Source organism: Chaetomium globosum, genomic scaffold (genome assembly GCF_000143365.1).
Source record: "Chaetomium globosum CBS 148.51 scaffold_7 genomic scaffold, whole genome shotgun sequence".
Taxonomy (NCBI): domain Eukaryota; kingdom Fungi; phylum Ascomycota; class Sordariomycetes; order Sordariales; family Chaetomiaceae; genus Chaetomium; species Chaetomium globosum.
In genome coordinates, this window is record NT_165982.1 from 1,221,335 (window position 1) to 1,236,162 (window position 14,828).

Sequence of the window (14,828 nt, forward strand, 5' to 3'; positions counted from 1 at the left end):
AGGTACGGCCTCTCTTATCTTTGGCCGCGATGCAGCCCCAGGCCCGGGTACCATTGGTCGGTCGTGTTGGTGTCGTAGCTAATGCGGTGATGCAGGGACCGCTCGGGTCTCTTCGCCCTGTCCTTTCCCAGGCGACATCGCTGTGCATTTTGCCTCTTGGTCGTGAGTGGATTAGATTCATTCCTCAGGGCTTCGAGAATGTCGGCTATCCTTGATGGTTCGGCCATGCCGCCGCCTATCTTGCCCCGCCATGTAACACTCCGTGATCGCCAAACTGTTGCAACTGTTGTCCCGTTTGCTTCTCAGCATCAAGTCCCCGGATCTCTGCTCCGCTATCTCAGTGACCAATTCAACAAGGAGATCGACGGCGGAGATACCTACCCGATGCTGGAGCCAATGGCCGTCGACACCTTCTCCGCATATTGGTTCCAAAAATTTGGCGGCGTCATGCTCCTCGGCCACATCGAGAGCGCTGCCGAGGTCGTCGAGGGCACGGACTGGTCGAAGGAGTGTCTCGGCACCTTCTACATCAAACCGAACTACCCTGGCCGCAGCAGCCACATTTGCAACGCAGGTTTCGTTGTCACCGACGCCGCCCGTAACCGGGGTGTGGGCCGGCTGATGGGTGAAACCTATTTGGAATGGGCGCCGAAACTCGGGTACAAGTACTCGGTCTTCAACCTCGTATACGAGACAAATGTTGCATCGTGCAAGATCTGGGACGCCCTGGGCTTCAAGCGTATCGGCCGCGTCAAAGGTGCCGGGAACCTTAAGAGCTACCCGGACCGGCTGGTGGACGCCATCATCTACGGACGGGACCTGGGCGACACGGCGGGCGGCGCGGGCAACGAGGAACTTGTGAGTGAAGAGCGTTTCGACAAGATCAAGTTCTACCTCAAATACGGCCGCTATCCCAACGGCGCTGACCGAGCCGAGAAAAGCAGGCTGCGTAGCGCTGCTACCCACTACAAGCTCCTGGAAGGCGACGTTCTGATGCTCAAGGACAAGGAGGTCATCTCGGACCCCCAGCGTCAGTACGAAATCGCACGGAGCGTGCACAACCAGGCCCATGGCGGCATCAACAAGACGACGGCTACCATTGCCGAACGGTACCACTGGAGTCGCATCAAGGAAACCGTTTCAGATGTAATTAGGAACTGTTCAGAATGCAAAGACTCGAACAAGGCCTCGTCCTCCCAAGGACAACAGCCCATTGTGGGCCCCCCTCTCAACAACTTAAAGCGCCCCAACCTTGGTAGCCCGTCGCCGACGGCTTGTAAGCGTGCCTCGCCAGGTCCCTCGGGATCAGCGGCTGGTATGCAGTTCACTGGGGTCCGGTCGCCAATGGCTGATCCAACCCACCTCTCTCCGTTCACCTTCTCATCCCACCTTCAGTTCGCTGATCCCAGCGCCATCTCAATCCTCCCTCCACACCCCCTCCCACCGCCAACCGATAATGTCATGGCCGGCCACGGGACCATCGGCCGGGACACCCACAACCCGATGCTCCAGCCGCTCCATCCCGATCACCACACACAACCCGCCCACCCGGTATCGCTCCGGGGCCTTGCTGCAGACCCACACTCGCATGCCGTTTCGGATTACCAGCCGATCGACCCGCAGATAATAGCGCAGTCCTCCTCAGCAAGCGACCTGCACCACCACGCCCATCACCATCACCACACACACGACCACTACCCCTTTTCGCCCCCGTCGCCCCCAACTCATCACACCTCGGCACATCACCACGACCCAGACACCGACCTAGACGCAGATGCCGCCGACGTCGAGACCTTCCAAGCACTTATTAACGCCGCCGTCACCGACGATGACGATGACGGCCAGGAGGATGGCGAAGATAACAACAACCGTAACAACAACGACAACAGCAGCAACCACAACGAAAGCAACAACCTAACACCAACATCCCGCCGCACCACCACCACCACCACAACAACAGAACAAGAAGACAACCTAACCATCGGCCCCCCAAAACCCGGCCATCCGCACCCCCTCACCAACCACCCACCCCACGACCCCAGCAGCAGCAGCAACAACAGCAGCGGCAGCCACCGCAAGACACAAGAGCAAGAGCAAGAAGAGCGCGATCAGCAGGCGGCAGTGGACCGCGACCTAGAGATGCTGATCGAGTCGCCAGCCGACGATGACGGGGACGTGGACGTGGATCTGGATGGGAATGGAGCCGCTGGAGGCGACGACGGGGACGAGCCGATGGTCATGGCCATGGCCATGTCTATGCCGGGGGAGGGGGAGGGGGACGGGCATGGGCAGGGGGACGGGCACGGTTTGGATGGGCCTGGTGCGAGAGGGGGGGCATGAGGGTTCTAGTTCTAGGAGTGGGTTTGGGGGATGTGGATATGGATGGGGATGGGGATGGGGATGGGGATGGGGAGTTGGTTTCCCTAAGTTAGCATGGCGGTGGTGCGGGGAGGATGGAGGTCGCTGGGTTGTTGGTGGATGGGGGAGAGGTTGGGGGAGGTGACGGCGGGATGGGAGATGGGGATGCCTAGGGGGGTTGATGGCTGGAAGCGCGGCGCATGGGGGCGGGGGAGACGGAGGGGGCGTTGGCCAGGGGTTTTGGGTGTTTTGGTGTCTTGGGGATTGTATTCATCTATTCCGTGGTCATGGTGTACGGCTGAACGTACCAGCCCGATCAGCCCAGAGAAACCAACAGGGCTTGGCATATTTTGGTAGTTTTATTTACTTGGGCTTCGTTGTGTATCTATTCACGTCCTCACGGTGCGATGTGGCGGGGTTGAGATGCTAAGGCTAGGAAAGGTGTTAGTTTAAACTTTCCTCCGGGCTGATAGACATGCACAGATTCACAGCACGCATCCACACAGTACCGCGCTCAGTTCTCTGTTCTATGCATTGCCCGACAGGGATGTTTCATTCCTCGTATCAAGCTACATAGTCTACCGCCTCGGAATACCACGGCCGCGGCCGCGCCCACGCAGCGCCCGCTGGGCCGCCCCAGGAGGCAGAGGCTGGCCCGGGGCCTGCGGCGCCTGGCTCTCCTCATTGCGGATCGTCTCGTCAACGCCCAAAATCAGGCAAGCAGCCTCGGTCGCGGCCTGGAGGGCGTTGACCTTGACGAGGGCCGGCTCCCACACAAAGCGCTCCATCATGTCGGCGACGCCCTCATTCTGGAAATCGACACCCGCCCACGTATTGCCCCGCCTGTGCTCGACGCGTAGCCTGTTGAGGATGTCGGTCGCGTCGAAGCCGGCGTTGTCGCACAGCTGGCGAGGGATGACCTCGAGCGCCTTAGCAAAGCTCTTGATGATAGCCTGTTGCTTGTTGCGCACGTCCTGGTCCGCAAAACGGTGCAGGTACGCGGACACGTCCATCTCGGTGGCTCCGCCGCCTCCAACGATGGTCTTGTTGCGAATGGCGCGCTTGACGATCATGATAGCGTCATGTAGTGACCGCTCCACCTCAGCAATGAACTGCTCCGCCCCGCCGCGCAGTACCAGCGTGCATGTCTTGGCCTCCGGGCAGTCCTCAAAAAAGTTGAAACGCTCGCCGCCGATCTGCCGCTCCTCAAACGTGCCGCAAGTACCGAGATGCTCGGGACGAATATCGGAGCAGGTGCTCTGGATAGTGGCACCCGTTGCTTGAACCACACGCTCCATGTCGTCAGCCGACACACGGCCGGCGCAGAAGATGTCGCGGTCGGCAAAGTATTGTGTCGCAAGGTCGCCGATAGGCAGCTTGGACAGTACCACCTTGGCGCCTGTCTTATACGTTGCCTCAAGCTTCTTGTTGATGATCTGCCACTCGGCGTCGACAATGGCCTGATATTCCGACACCTGCTCCACACGAACTTCGGCGTTGTCCTTCTCGGCCTTGAGTTCCAGTTCGACATTGAGGCAGACGATCTTGGGCTTCTTGAACGATTTTGGTTGTTGCTCGAATCCAGCGTACGAGAAAGTCTTCTTGAACGCCACGCCGTTGACAAAAAGCGACTCGGTAAGCGAGCCGCCGGGGATCTTCTTGATACCTATCAAGTTCTCGTTTAGGTCTTCTTGGTCGAGGGATAGAACAGCGTCGACAACCACTGGTGCTTGTTAGTTCCAGGTTCATCCATCCAACAACATAGGAATCTCACTCTTGGTGAAGAACTCGGTGTTGCGCTTGATCAGCTTGCTTGTCATGGCGGTCGCGGCCAGCTTGTTGAGCGTGTCCCTCCGGTTCGCCTCGTCTGTGCTGATCTGGATCTCCTTGATCTTGTTCACGGCCATCGTCGACGCTCTCCTCAAACCCTTGATGATGATCTGCGAGCTGACACCACCCTCCACATGTTCTTTGATCTCCTTGAGGATCTCCCCAGCCAAGACGACCACCGAGGTTGTTCCGTCACCCACTTCCGCATCTTGGGAACGCGCGATGTCGACGAGAATCCGGGCCGCTGGGTGTACGATGTCCAGAAGCTTGTCAAGGTCAGAATCTGGGCATAGGCGGTGCGGGAAGGGGGTGGGGAGATAGTCCGCATGCGCACCTTCATGACAGTGGCGCCATCATTGGTGATGGTCTGCTTCCCGTTCGCATCCACCATTAATAAATCGCCGCCATAGGGACCGAGTGTCGATTTAATCGTGGCCTGCACGGCTAAGCAAGCGTTGATGTTCGAAATGATCTGACCTTTGCCCTGCGAGGTGTCGGTGCCTACAAACGGCGAGTTAGCGGGGGGTTGTGTTTGGCAGCAAGGAGGGGTTCCCGACCCTCTTTCAGGACGATAATCGTCGGTGTTTGGCCTCCGAACGACATTTTCAGGCGAGATAGGAAGTCGTGGTATTTGTGCGGTTCACGGCGGAGCTTCAGGCGCGGTTACAACTGGAAAGAAAGGTGGTGCGGTGGCGTCCTGGTCTCTGGCGTAATGTCTCTCCTTGGGCGCCCCGCTACTTCCAAAAAAATATCGAAGCCCGTCGATGAACGCCAAGTTGGAGCTCCAGGCATGCAGGCAGCTGGAGTGGCCCAGTCTGCTGATGTAATCATATCAGCTGACATAACATGTGACTGTGTTGTTTTTGCACCGCCTGAGATTGTTCCCCAAGCCTGAGTTAGGAGTCCGCAGGTGTGCCAGTGTGGGCCCTGGCTGTGTGTGTATCGTGACCGAGGCCCAAAAGGAAACAATAATAAAATCAAAAGTTTACAAACAAGGGAGCCGCGAAATGTTCAAGATGCACATCTTTGAACAATGGTCAGGCGTATCCTAGCGGCGACTTCAATCATAAAAGGAGTCCTTCCGACGCTCGCTCCGGACTCGGTTGCAAACAGACGGTCTCGAGATACCCAACATTTTTTGCTTAGCTAGCTACCTAGCTCAGGCTGTTCGTCGTATTTCTCTCCCCCATTGGTCCTCACCCTCCCTTCTCGGGGTCCTCGACAGCATCGGGAAGCTCGGTCTCCCACGGCGTTCAGGGCGTTGGCCAGGGACGGGAATCAATTTCATTCATTATGGCCACCCTTGCGTCCCTCCCGAATGAGATCCTCATCGCCATTGCGGGCTATTTGGCCGACATCCAGGACCTTGCCGCCCTGGCGTTGACGAACCGCCGATTCTTCTCTATCGCAAACCCGGGGCTCTATGCCACTGCCGCCCGCAACTACAAGCCAGTGTTGTTCTACTGCGCCGAAAACGGGTTGATCGGACCTATGAATTCTTTGCTCACCCACGGAGCTGACCCGGATCGAGCCTTCCGTTCCCCTATTTCCCGGGACTCTCTCAATCGTGCCCTCGCAGCCCAAGGTCGCCGCCCGGGAAGGCGGCCGCTTATGGACTGGAAACTGATACTGGAGGAGACCACGTCAAGGACAAGAGAGGTCCTTGAAAGGGCTATTGTACATGACGAACTCTGCGAGCTGAAAGCCCGCTTCTATGCGGACACGAGCAAGCGCTCGTATGTCACTCGTGGGCTGCGAGATCTTATGGGAGAGTTTGACATCCATAATATAGCCGATATATAGCCCGTTGACAACTTAGATGGGAAATACCGGTGGACGCCTCTGCATGTTGCAGCTCAACGCGGCGACGACGTGCTTGTCACTATGCTCCTCGACAACAATGCCACCATCGATTCCTCGCACAATACCGTTGAAACATTTGCCAGCTCCAACCTCATCCCTCGGGCATACCATCCAAGAAGACTGCGCGAACCCGCCTCCCAAGCTGCGACCCCTTTATACTTTGCTATCTTGGCCGGACACAAGTCCACAGTACGTCTTCTACTAGCCCGCGGGGCCTCGATCGTCGTTTCTTCTGGCGGCATCACGCCTCTTCACCTCGCTGCTTGGTGCGGCGATTTGGAGCTATGCAGGCTACTCTTGGACGAAACCCCCCGCCAGGAAGTAGACTCATGGATAGACGCACGACTTACCCCCTTTCATTATGCCGTTGCTGGCGGCCACTTGCAGACGGTTGGCCGCTTTCTGCTCCAAAGGGGTGCCGACATCCAAGCCGACTTTGAAGGGGATCTACTTCCCAGCTACTGTGTTCCATATTCCATGGATGGTCCTGTGAATGCTTTCGGGCTTGCTCTTTGCGCCCATAAGTACCGCGATGCATTGATGCTCCTGCATATGAACCCAGATTTTGCCAGAAAAGGACATGAGAGGCCCTGGCAGAGCTCTATAGCGGTGTGTCTCCAGACCTTGCCAATCGAACGGTCAGACGACATGGAAGGACTGGTCGTCTCCATACTTCGGAACTTATTTCTACATTCCCAGGATTATACCAAACACATACACTCGTTCGAGAACTATTATATCTTGGCCCTGTCGCGGGATCTCCCTCAATTCCTGAGCCTGATGCTGGAAGATGCCGAGGTTCGGGGCCTTTCGCTTGCGAGCATCGAGCGCTGGGTATATGATGCCCTACAATCTATCCGTTCCAGCCCGGCAGTCGATGCCGTCATGGCGCTTATCCAATACGCTGTCTCGAAACAACGCATGCCTTTGCCTTGCCTCAGCCGTGTTTTTCCGCCATTGCTTTCAAGAGGCTGGTCCCGTTTTGAGGATATGTCGAAGGCGCGATTTGAAGCCAGGCTAGAGATGGCAAAGCTGGTGTACCACCTGCACCTTTCAGCCGACCCCAGAGGGGTCAGCGACAGTGACTTACACGACGCTCTTTTGAACGCTTGCCAGGCCGGTGGGCTGAAATTATGCCAATGGCTCGCCAGCCTCGGCGCATTACGCTTGATGGATAAGAATGATTTCGCCGCCTTGTTGGATCAGGCTGCACGTAAAGGGGACGAGTTATTGACTGGCTGGGTCTTGACCCAGGCCGAAAACGCAGGTCACAAACGTTCAATTATGGATGGCATCTGCTTATGGGATATAATAGCGCTGTCTGGTGTCTATGAGACCGCGATTCTTTTCGCCCACCATGGAGCAAATATCAACGTTGCGCTTGAGAAGCCACGGTGCCTTGGGGCAGTATATCCCTTGTTCTCGTGCCGAACCCGCCAACGAACGACAATCCAGGAATATCGTACCGTTCACTACGGTAGTAACATATTCTTTAAACTCTGTAGCAGGCCAGACCTGACCGGTGCCGTCGAGCTATGTCGGTTGGCTATTCACGCTGCCGGAGAAGACGCTGAAAAACTCTTTAGTTGCAGCTTTTTGACCGGACAGTCAGGGACCCTATCGCCAATCAGTCTTATCTGCAGTATAAGATCTCCCTTCGAGATTAATAGCCAATTATCAGTCTCGCCCCCCTGTGACCACAGGCCCGCAAGAACGAACGTGGATGATGAACCGGCGCGGCTAGCCATGCTACGGATGGTCCTCGATGCCGGGGCTGCCGAGGTACATACGCTAGCGGAGGTAGTCAATCGCGGAGAGGCCGAAGACTATGAGCAACCGAGCGAATTACTATGGCATGCTCTCGCCTCGGAGGATACGCACGAAATCGGCCGCCAACAAGCCTTGACATCCAACCCAAACGGGAGCCCGGTTTGGAGAGTCCACAACTGGCAGAGTGACCCCATTCGATGCGCCATACGCAATGGATTCCCGAAGTTGGTCCAAACAATGCTTGAGACAAGGCCGCTGCCAACCAGGAACCATCCCGCAGCTTGCGTTACTTGGAGGCTGCCTGCGGTGAAGGCGGGCGAGAGTACTCGGGAGACCGCCTTTTACCTCAAACTCTCAGCATTGTGCTCACCATGGCCAACTTGGACCATGCAGATCTACTCCACCCAAACGGCGAAACAGAGTTGCTAATGCTGCTAAAGTATTTTTGGATGTTCTCTTTCGGCCGACGTTACCGATGTTTATGTGAACCCGAGCTTCTTAGTCCCGAGATAGACAATTTAAGCAACATGGTCAGGCTTCTCCTTATTCACGGCGCCAAATGGAAGACAAGGTGTCCCGGGAGTGGAACATCTGTGATCGATGAGCTTAGGAAGTTGATGTCACCGGAGAGAAAAGCCGTCGAGGACTACACGGAGCATAATATTTCAAGGTTCCGGAAGCATATCGTACTAGATCTCAACTCTGTGGCCGCGTACAGCCCTGACAACTTCATGGACTTTAATCCCTTTGAAATGGAAGAGATAAAAGTAACAACGGGGAATCGCTAAGTATGTCTATTCCTTTTACCTGGCCCAGTTTTCACCTGGTCTTTGTCGCGTTAATACGACGACTCAATGCCGAACAGCTTCAGCGCAACACGATTGAACCAATGGAAAAACAGTCACGCACTCCCTCGATCTCGACATCTCAGATGCCACCCACGTCACCTCTGTATAGGAGGTACCTGATACCTTGAACAGCCCCCCTTTTTTTTGGCCCCTCTCGCTAAACTTTCCTCCTAAAAGCAATGTGTTTAAGGAGGTGATATATTGTTAGCCCACCGTTGACTAGAAGATGGGAGAGAACTGGAATTCGGACACGACGGGACTTTTACTCTGTTCTACACGGCATCAATCCCACGACTGCACGGCTCGCGAGGAGAGTTCTCGACTGGCTGATGGACTCGGGGAAGCTGCCGATGTACAACTTAGCCAGGAGGCCTCCTCTCTTTGTATATGTGGGCTCACTAAAACGCATCGCTCCTTGATTGTTGGTATGGGTTTTTCACCCGGCCCGGGAGGGCACGGTTTTCCTGTACACTAAATAGCTGAGGGTCCGGCACGCCCTAGGGCATAGCGGAGTATGAATAATAATGATATATTGTTAGCATTCCAAAATGACCGTGTTTTTAATCCTGCAAATCAGTTGACTTATATGTCCTCCCGTTTCTTTCATCACGCTGTTGACTGTTTTTATAAGTTCTGCTACTATCAGCACCACCACAAAATGATCTTTCAAAACTGTATTTGGCACCATGGAGATTGCTGGCCATTTGCCGTTCCTTGCTTACCAGCTTCGGTAGGGATATATCACGCATCCCAGACAGAGACTGCTGAGCCTGCAGTTGTCTTGGCTATTTCTCTGCCATTAATCTCTCCATCCACTCAGATGGCATTTACAAAGTTGCTAGAGCCAAGTGCCACGTCTTAATCTTCCTTAAAGAAGCCCCTCTTATTCGGGCCGACTGCCTGTTAGGCTGCCCTGATTAGCTTTCTCCCATAACACGGCAGCACTTCCCTTCTAACCCCAACACACATTTCATATCCTGGGACCCCACCTCTAGGGAGAGTCAGGATTGACATCCGTTGTTGTGGCTTGGGCACCTGCCCTTCTGGACGTCTTGCTATCGTTTAATGTTATCGATATGGGAGAATCCTCTGTATGTCAACATGTGGTAGTCTAGCCCATGTGATGGTGGGATCAGGGCCGGATGGCTTATTATCTTTGAGGGCTTGTGAGATGCAGTTGAGATACAGGGCCATTGCGAAGTTTGTCATGCAATATGAATGTAAAAGTAATGAGAGCCACTGTTCCTTCCCAAAACACCCAAGATCAAGACCCAACCCATCCTTGCTATGTACCATTCCCTATTACGCCGACGCTCTAATACCAACAAGACCTTAGGAATCCAACCAAGCCGAAGCATTAAGAGCTCCCATCATTCCCCAACACGACCCCCTCCCTACTATCACCCCTCTCTCAACCCCCCTTCTCTCAAAGCCCTCCCCCGCCGTCACCCCCCCCAACACTAGTCTTCTCATCCGGCACCCCCCTCGCAGCCTCCACATCCTCCCCACCACTCCCATCCCCATCCACCGACCCCCCCTTCCCCGCCCCCCAAGAAGAAGCATCCCCCTCCCGAGTCCCCCGGGGATCCTCCCCGGTGGCAGCAGCAGCCGACGACGCCGGCAGGCCCGCCCTCCGCAGCGACCACCAGGCCTTGCGGCCGCCGTCGCGAGTGGCCGAGCTGCCGCCGCCGCTGTTGTTGTGGTTGTTGTTGCTCTCGCTGTCGCTGCCGTTGGCGTTGGCGTTGGGCTGAGTCTGGATGTTGAAGGAGGAGAAGGAGAAGGAGGCGGCGACGCGCTGGTCGAGGTCCAGAGAGAAGAGGAAAAAGTTGGGGTAGAAGCGTTTGTAGAAGGCTTTGAGGCAGGGTAGGCAGGCGCAGATGAGGCCGATGTATTCTTCGACGAGGCTGTTTGGTTGGAGGGCGGCGTGTTAGTTGGTTCTTGTTGTAGGTACCTATGTTGTGCGCGGGTTGTGGGGGGTCGGGGTTCCTGGAAAGGTGCTGCCAAAGTGTGCCAGGGATGGGAGAGGTGGGGACCCAGAAGTGACGTTGGGGATAATGGTAAAGGACGGGAGGGGGAAAGTAAACATACCACCAAATCAGATTGACCGGGTAGTGCCAAGTGATATCCGGGTTGTTGGCGCCCGTCATACCAGTGATCATGCGCACCAAGCTAACACCGCACACGCTATATACCATGTTAGGCGTGAGGGGGGGCTTAAATGATACGGGGATCACCTACAAGCCTCCAGCCATGAGAATCAGCAAAACCCCAATCTTTTTCGTCAGCGGGGCGCGCATTGGACGAAGCATCCAGATGGGCAACAACAGAATCATAAAGTCCGTTATCATGTTCAAGGTGTTTCCCGCGTCGAAGATGGCTTGCTGATTGATGCATGTGCCGGGTATGCTCCAGTCCCAGTAGGACCCGATTGGGGTGCAGACGTAGAGAAACAGCAATATCTGGGGTACGCTGTAGCCGACCGAGATGAACATGACGATATATACGGCCATACGGAAGGCCCTGTCCACCGAGAAGCGAAGGAAGAAGCTCAAGATGGACAGCTTGATGAACATGGTGGTGAAGCTATACGTGAAAGCGCCGCCCAGCATCATAATCTGGCTTTGTGTGAGAACCGCGTAATTTGCAACCATGGAGCAGTGTTCTCACCTTCATTGTTTCGCCAAAGGTGACGTAGTCCACCTCCCAGATATGCTTGCCCATGCCCATTGTAGATTCTGCGGAGGATGGTCAGCTATCCGCGGCCGTCGAAAAGAACTTCTCGGCAGCTTGAACCTTACGTATGATGCAGAGGATGGCATTTGCTAAAGCAGACGCCTAATATGCAGTCGTCATGGTGAGTTGTTGACTCCGCCTAACTATGAGACGGACGGAACGTACGGCGGCAACGCAAATTAAGTCTGTGGCTCGGAGTTAGCAAACTTGATAATATTGTTCGCCCATGTATCGGTTGGGGCCTTACAGTCATCCATATACCACTTTCGAAGGATGAATGACGCCGTGTACAGCCGCGGGAGAAGGAAAAAGAAAGATAATACAGGGAACACCACAGATACAATGATCAGCTGATGGCTGCTTGACTCTGGGTGCTCAAAGTTTGGCGTCACGCCCGGCGGCGGAGGGGCCGCGGGTATGAAGCCTCCGTCAGCAGAGCTCATATCGGCAGCGACGAAGGAAACGACGAATTGGGGGGCCCGTCGTGGCGGTCGTCATTGGTTTTGTCCAGTGTCAACCGCAAGTAACAGTCGTCGACCGGTGGAGAGAGCAGATCGCGTGGGAACGGGCGGGAGCTTGGGGTAGTTGAGGTCCCTGCCGGCCCGGGCTGGGCATCCTGAAGCGGAACAGCGCATCGAGCTCAGAACGGTTCTGAGTTTATTGACTCCCCACTCCATCACGACCCCGGCATTGGCAGATTGGCTAGCGGGACGGCCGATGTGCATCCCCTGGTCTGCAAAGGCCCCAACAACGCTTGGCAGAAGCGGGATGGAACCATTGGCGTGGAGAAGGAGCGTGGGAGCATGGGAGCGAGCAGCACCACTTTCTCCTGGACCCCTGCCCTTAACATGCGCCTTGGCCTAGTGCGCAGCAATCAAGTTGACAGTCAAACAGAGGGAGACGGAATTAAAGGGGGTAACTAGTTATTTTGTTCTAGGAAGAAAGCATTCCCACGTATTGTGTTTCCTCCATGGGGTTCGTCTTTTTCAAGACTAAGAAAGAAGAAATCTTCGGGAAGTCTTCCACTCGAAGCTTGTGAGCGACAAGGGGGAAAACCAGGGGGTCATGTACCCGTGGCGTGACTCGGGATGTGGGATTCCAATTTGTCAAGCTTCAAGCTCACAGGGTTTAAAGGGGGTACGTGCCATCTCCGGGCGTGGTGTGTTGAGCATGACTTTGCATGAGAAGCAAGGACCAGACTGGTCGGAGCCAGGTCCGCTTCGGCACTTTGTTCTGGAAGCCTTGACAAAAGAGGGTGGTTTCGGGCCGAGCAAGCCACCACACTTCTGTGTGCCTCGTGGAGAGGCTGAGACCCGATGAAATAAAAGGCTCGGTTTAGGAGTGACCGGTGAGCGACCGGTGAGTCCGCGAAAAGGGGTGGTCCGAGTCTGAAATCCGGAACATGGTTCCCACGAGGTCAGAGTCCCCAGGACTGGGGTTCCAGCCCGTCCTGAATGAAACTTGCCAATTGGTGGGCGAGCATGCAGGTCGCCCAATGTGTGTTCTTGCATGGCGCAGATTCCGCCCATTTGACCCCCATGATGGACGGTATTTCTCCGACACAGAACTGTGCGAATGCAAGCTTTCGAAGAGGGCTGTTTTTGGCTATTCTTGGAACGCGATAAGGCTTTATCTCAAAATTTGGGCTTGCCATGCACTGAAAACGGCTTGGTTGTAGGTGGCCCTCGCCCAAAAAGGTGACTTGCCTGGTTCCGTCTGGGCCTTCTAAGCTGCCGCGCTCGCTGTGTGGGGAAATTGCTTCGCGAAATTAATTTGACGTCGCGTGTATTCGTTCGTAACTCGCTTGGTGTCGTTCTTACATAGGCATCGACGACGGCAGGCTGGACTTGACGTCGAATTTCAGGTGCCGGGAATGAATGGAGAGGGAGCCTGGTGGTGCAGCCCACGAGCGCTGCCGAAAGCTTCCCACATGGGAGGTGGTGCTCTTGTGGTCTTTTCGGCTCTGATCTGGCTCGGAACACAGCATTGGACAACTCGAACCATGGCCTGCCTGCCTGACTGCCATCTGACGGGGTATCCGAAAACATCAGGGCAAGGTTCCCATGTCGGCGACTGGATTGTTTTGTGTATTACACTGCGCATCTCAACGGCAGAGGCAGATGGAGACATTCACTACAGCGCTGCCACACCATATTTCCACACAACAAGTGTTCTGAATTGGTGCTATGGCGCTATGAAGCCCACTGGGCTGAAGGAAACCCTTATTTGGTTTCCATGGGCGCCGGGTCTGTCGTGTGGTCCAATCATGACCTCGTTAATGCTCGATCGTTAAAACCCCGCCCAAAGCCAAATGCCGCCAACTCAGAACGCCAAAGCAAGAAAGCGGAAGACCATCTAGGCGGTCTTGGGGTTCTGGGTAGGAACCACCTTCTTGCCATCCTTGTTGTAGCGGACGCGCGGGGGAGGAGCACGGTTGCGACGGCCTTCGGTGGAGCGGACACTGCAAGATCTCCGTCAGCGGGGTATGTTCTGGGCTGGGGTATCGGGACAACTAATGGCGGAGGTTCGACCAAGGTTCTTCTCAACCGCCCGCGTCGCCGAAATGGCAGACGCGGTTGTCCCCGCCACGAGGACAAACGTACCGGACAATCTTGCCGTGGATCGCGCAAGACACACAGTACTGCAGTTTAAGGTACATCTTGGGAACAGTGTACTCTGCAAAGACAGAGGCGTCCGAAATATCACCTGATCGCAATGTGTTAGCGGAAGTGAACCATGGCTGATTGGGCGGAGCTGGGGGGTTTTCGTCGTCGGTGCTGTTTCGAAGGTACGTACGGATCGCCGCTGACTCAACCATGTTGCGGATGGTGAACCTCTTGATGGCCTTGTCCTTGGGGGTGCATCGCGAGCAGTTGGAGCACCGGATGGGCTTGACGTGGCCGCGGCCTGCGAAATAATGAAGTCAGTTCATCTGAGAGTCAAGTAATGAAGGACAGCCAATTCTCACCCTTCTTGTTGCGGCCGTTGTTCTTTCTCTTCTTGACCATTTTGACGGTGTCCTGAGTGTGCTGATTCTCAAGAGGTTGTGTGGAAGAAAGGCAAGTGTTCAGAAATTCGGCCGGTGCTGGAAAACCCTTGTGCTGGACCCACTGGTGCTTGGGAGTGGGGAGCGCTCAGGTTCGGGTTGCAGTGCGGCCCAGGGCAAGTTTCCCAGCGAGCCCTAAGAGCAGGCACAGAGTCAGCTGACCCACACCATTCGAAGTGGGCCCCTCCAAAAGTTCAACTCCGCCAACGCCGTCCCTCAAAATCCTGCCGTCTTTTTCCCAAGCGCAACTTCACAACATCTGCAGCCTGCTGAGGAAGACATCGTGTCTAGGTACGTCTGTATGATGTTGCGAGCCGGCGCTTGTTCCCCCGTCTTCTACGACGCATCATGATACACAATCTTGTTTTCGCTGCTCGTGC

General features: G+C 55.4%; 5 protein-coding genes across 5 annotated transcripts; 2 read left to right on the top strand and 3 right to left on the bottom strand.

Moving 5' to 3' along the window:
- Nucleotides 1-198: 198 nt before the first annotated feature.
- CHGG_09972 (uncharacterized protein) lies at nt 199-2,340 on the top strand (the record flags this gene model as incomplete). The annotated part of the gene is made up of 1 exon (XM_001227898.1): nt 199-2,340. The coding sequence occupies one exon, from the start codon at nt 199-201 to the stop codon at nt 2,338-2,340; it is 2,142 nt and encodes a 713-aa protein (XP_001227899.1).
- Nucleotides 2,341-2,936: 596 nt separating this feature from the next.
- CHGG_09973 (uncharacterized protein) lies at nt 2,937-4,791 on the bottom strand (the record flags this gene model as incomplete). The annotated part of the gene is made up of 4 exons (XM_001227899.1): nt 2,937-4,081; nt 4,133-4,454; nt 4,523-4,632; nt 4,698-4,791. The coding sequence occupies 4 exons, from the start codon at nt 4,789-4,791 to the stop codon at nt 2,937-2,939; spliced, it is 1,671 nt and encodes a 556-aa protein (XP_001227900.1).
- A 690-nt stretch (nt 4,792-5,481) lies between these two features.
- On the top strand, nt 5,482-8,250 carry CHGG_09974 (uncharacterized protein; the record flags this gene model as incomplete). Its single annotated transcript, XM_001227900.1, has 2 exons — nt 5,482-5,924; nt 6,135-8,250. The coding sequence occupies 2 exons, from the start codon at nt 5,482-5,484 to the stop codon at nt 8,248-8,250; spliced, it is 2,559 nt and encodes an 852-aa protein (XP_001227901.1).
- Nucleotides 8,251-10,095: 1,845 nt separating this feature from the next.
- CHGG_09975 (uncharacterized protein) lies at nt 10,096-11,242 on the bottom strand (the record flags this gene model as incomplete). The annotated part of the gene is made up of 3 exons (XM_001227901.1): nt 10,096-10,573; nt 10,758-10,853; nt 10,908-11,242. 3 exons carry the CDS (start codon nt 11,240-11,242, stop codon nt 10,096-10,098), a joined length of 909 nt encoding a protein of 302 aa, XP_001227902.1.
- A 2,515-nt stretch (nt 11,243-13,757) lies between these two features.
- On the bottom strand, nt 13,758-14,410 carry CHGG_09976 (40S ribosomal protein S26; the record flags this gene model as incomplete). The annotated part of the gene is made up of 4 exons (XM_001227902.1): nt 13,758-13,863; nt 14,006-14,108; nt 14,199-14,309; nt 14,371-14,410. The coding sequence occupies 4 exons, from the start codon at nt 14,408-14,410 to the stop codon at nt 13,758-13,760; spliced, it is 360 nt and encodes a 119-aa protein (XP_001227903.1).
- Between the last annotated feature and the right edge of the window lie 418 nt (nt 14,411-14,828).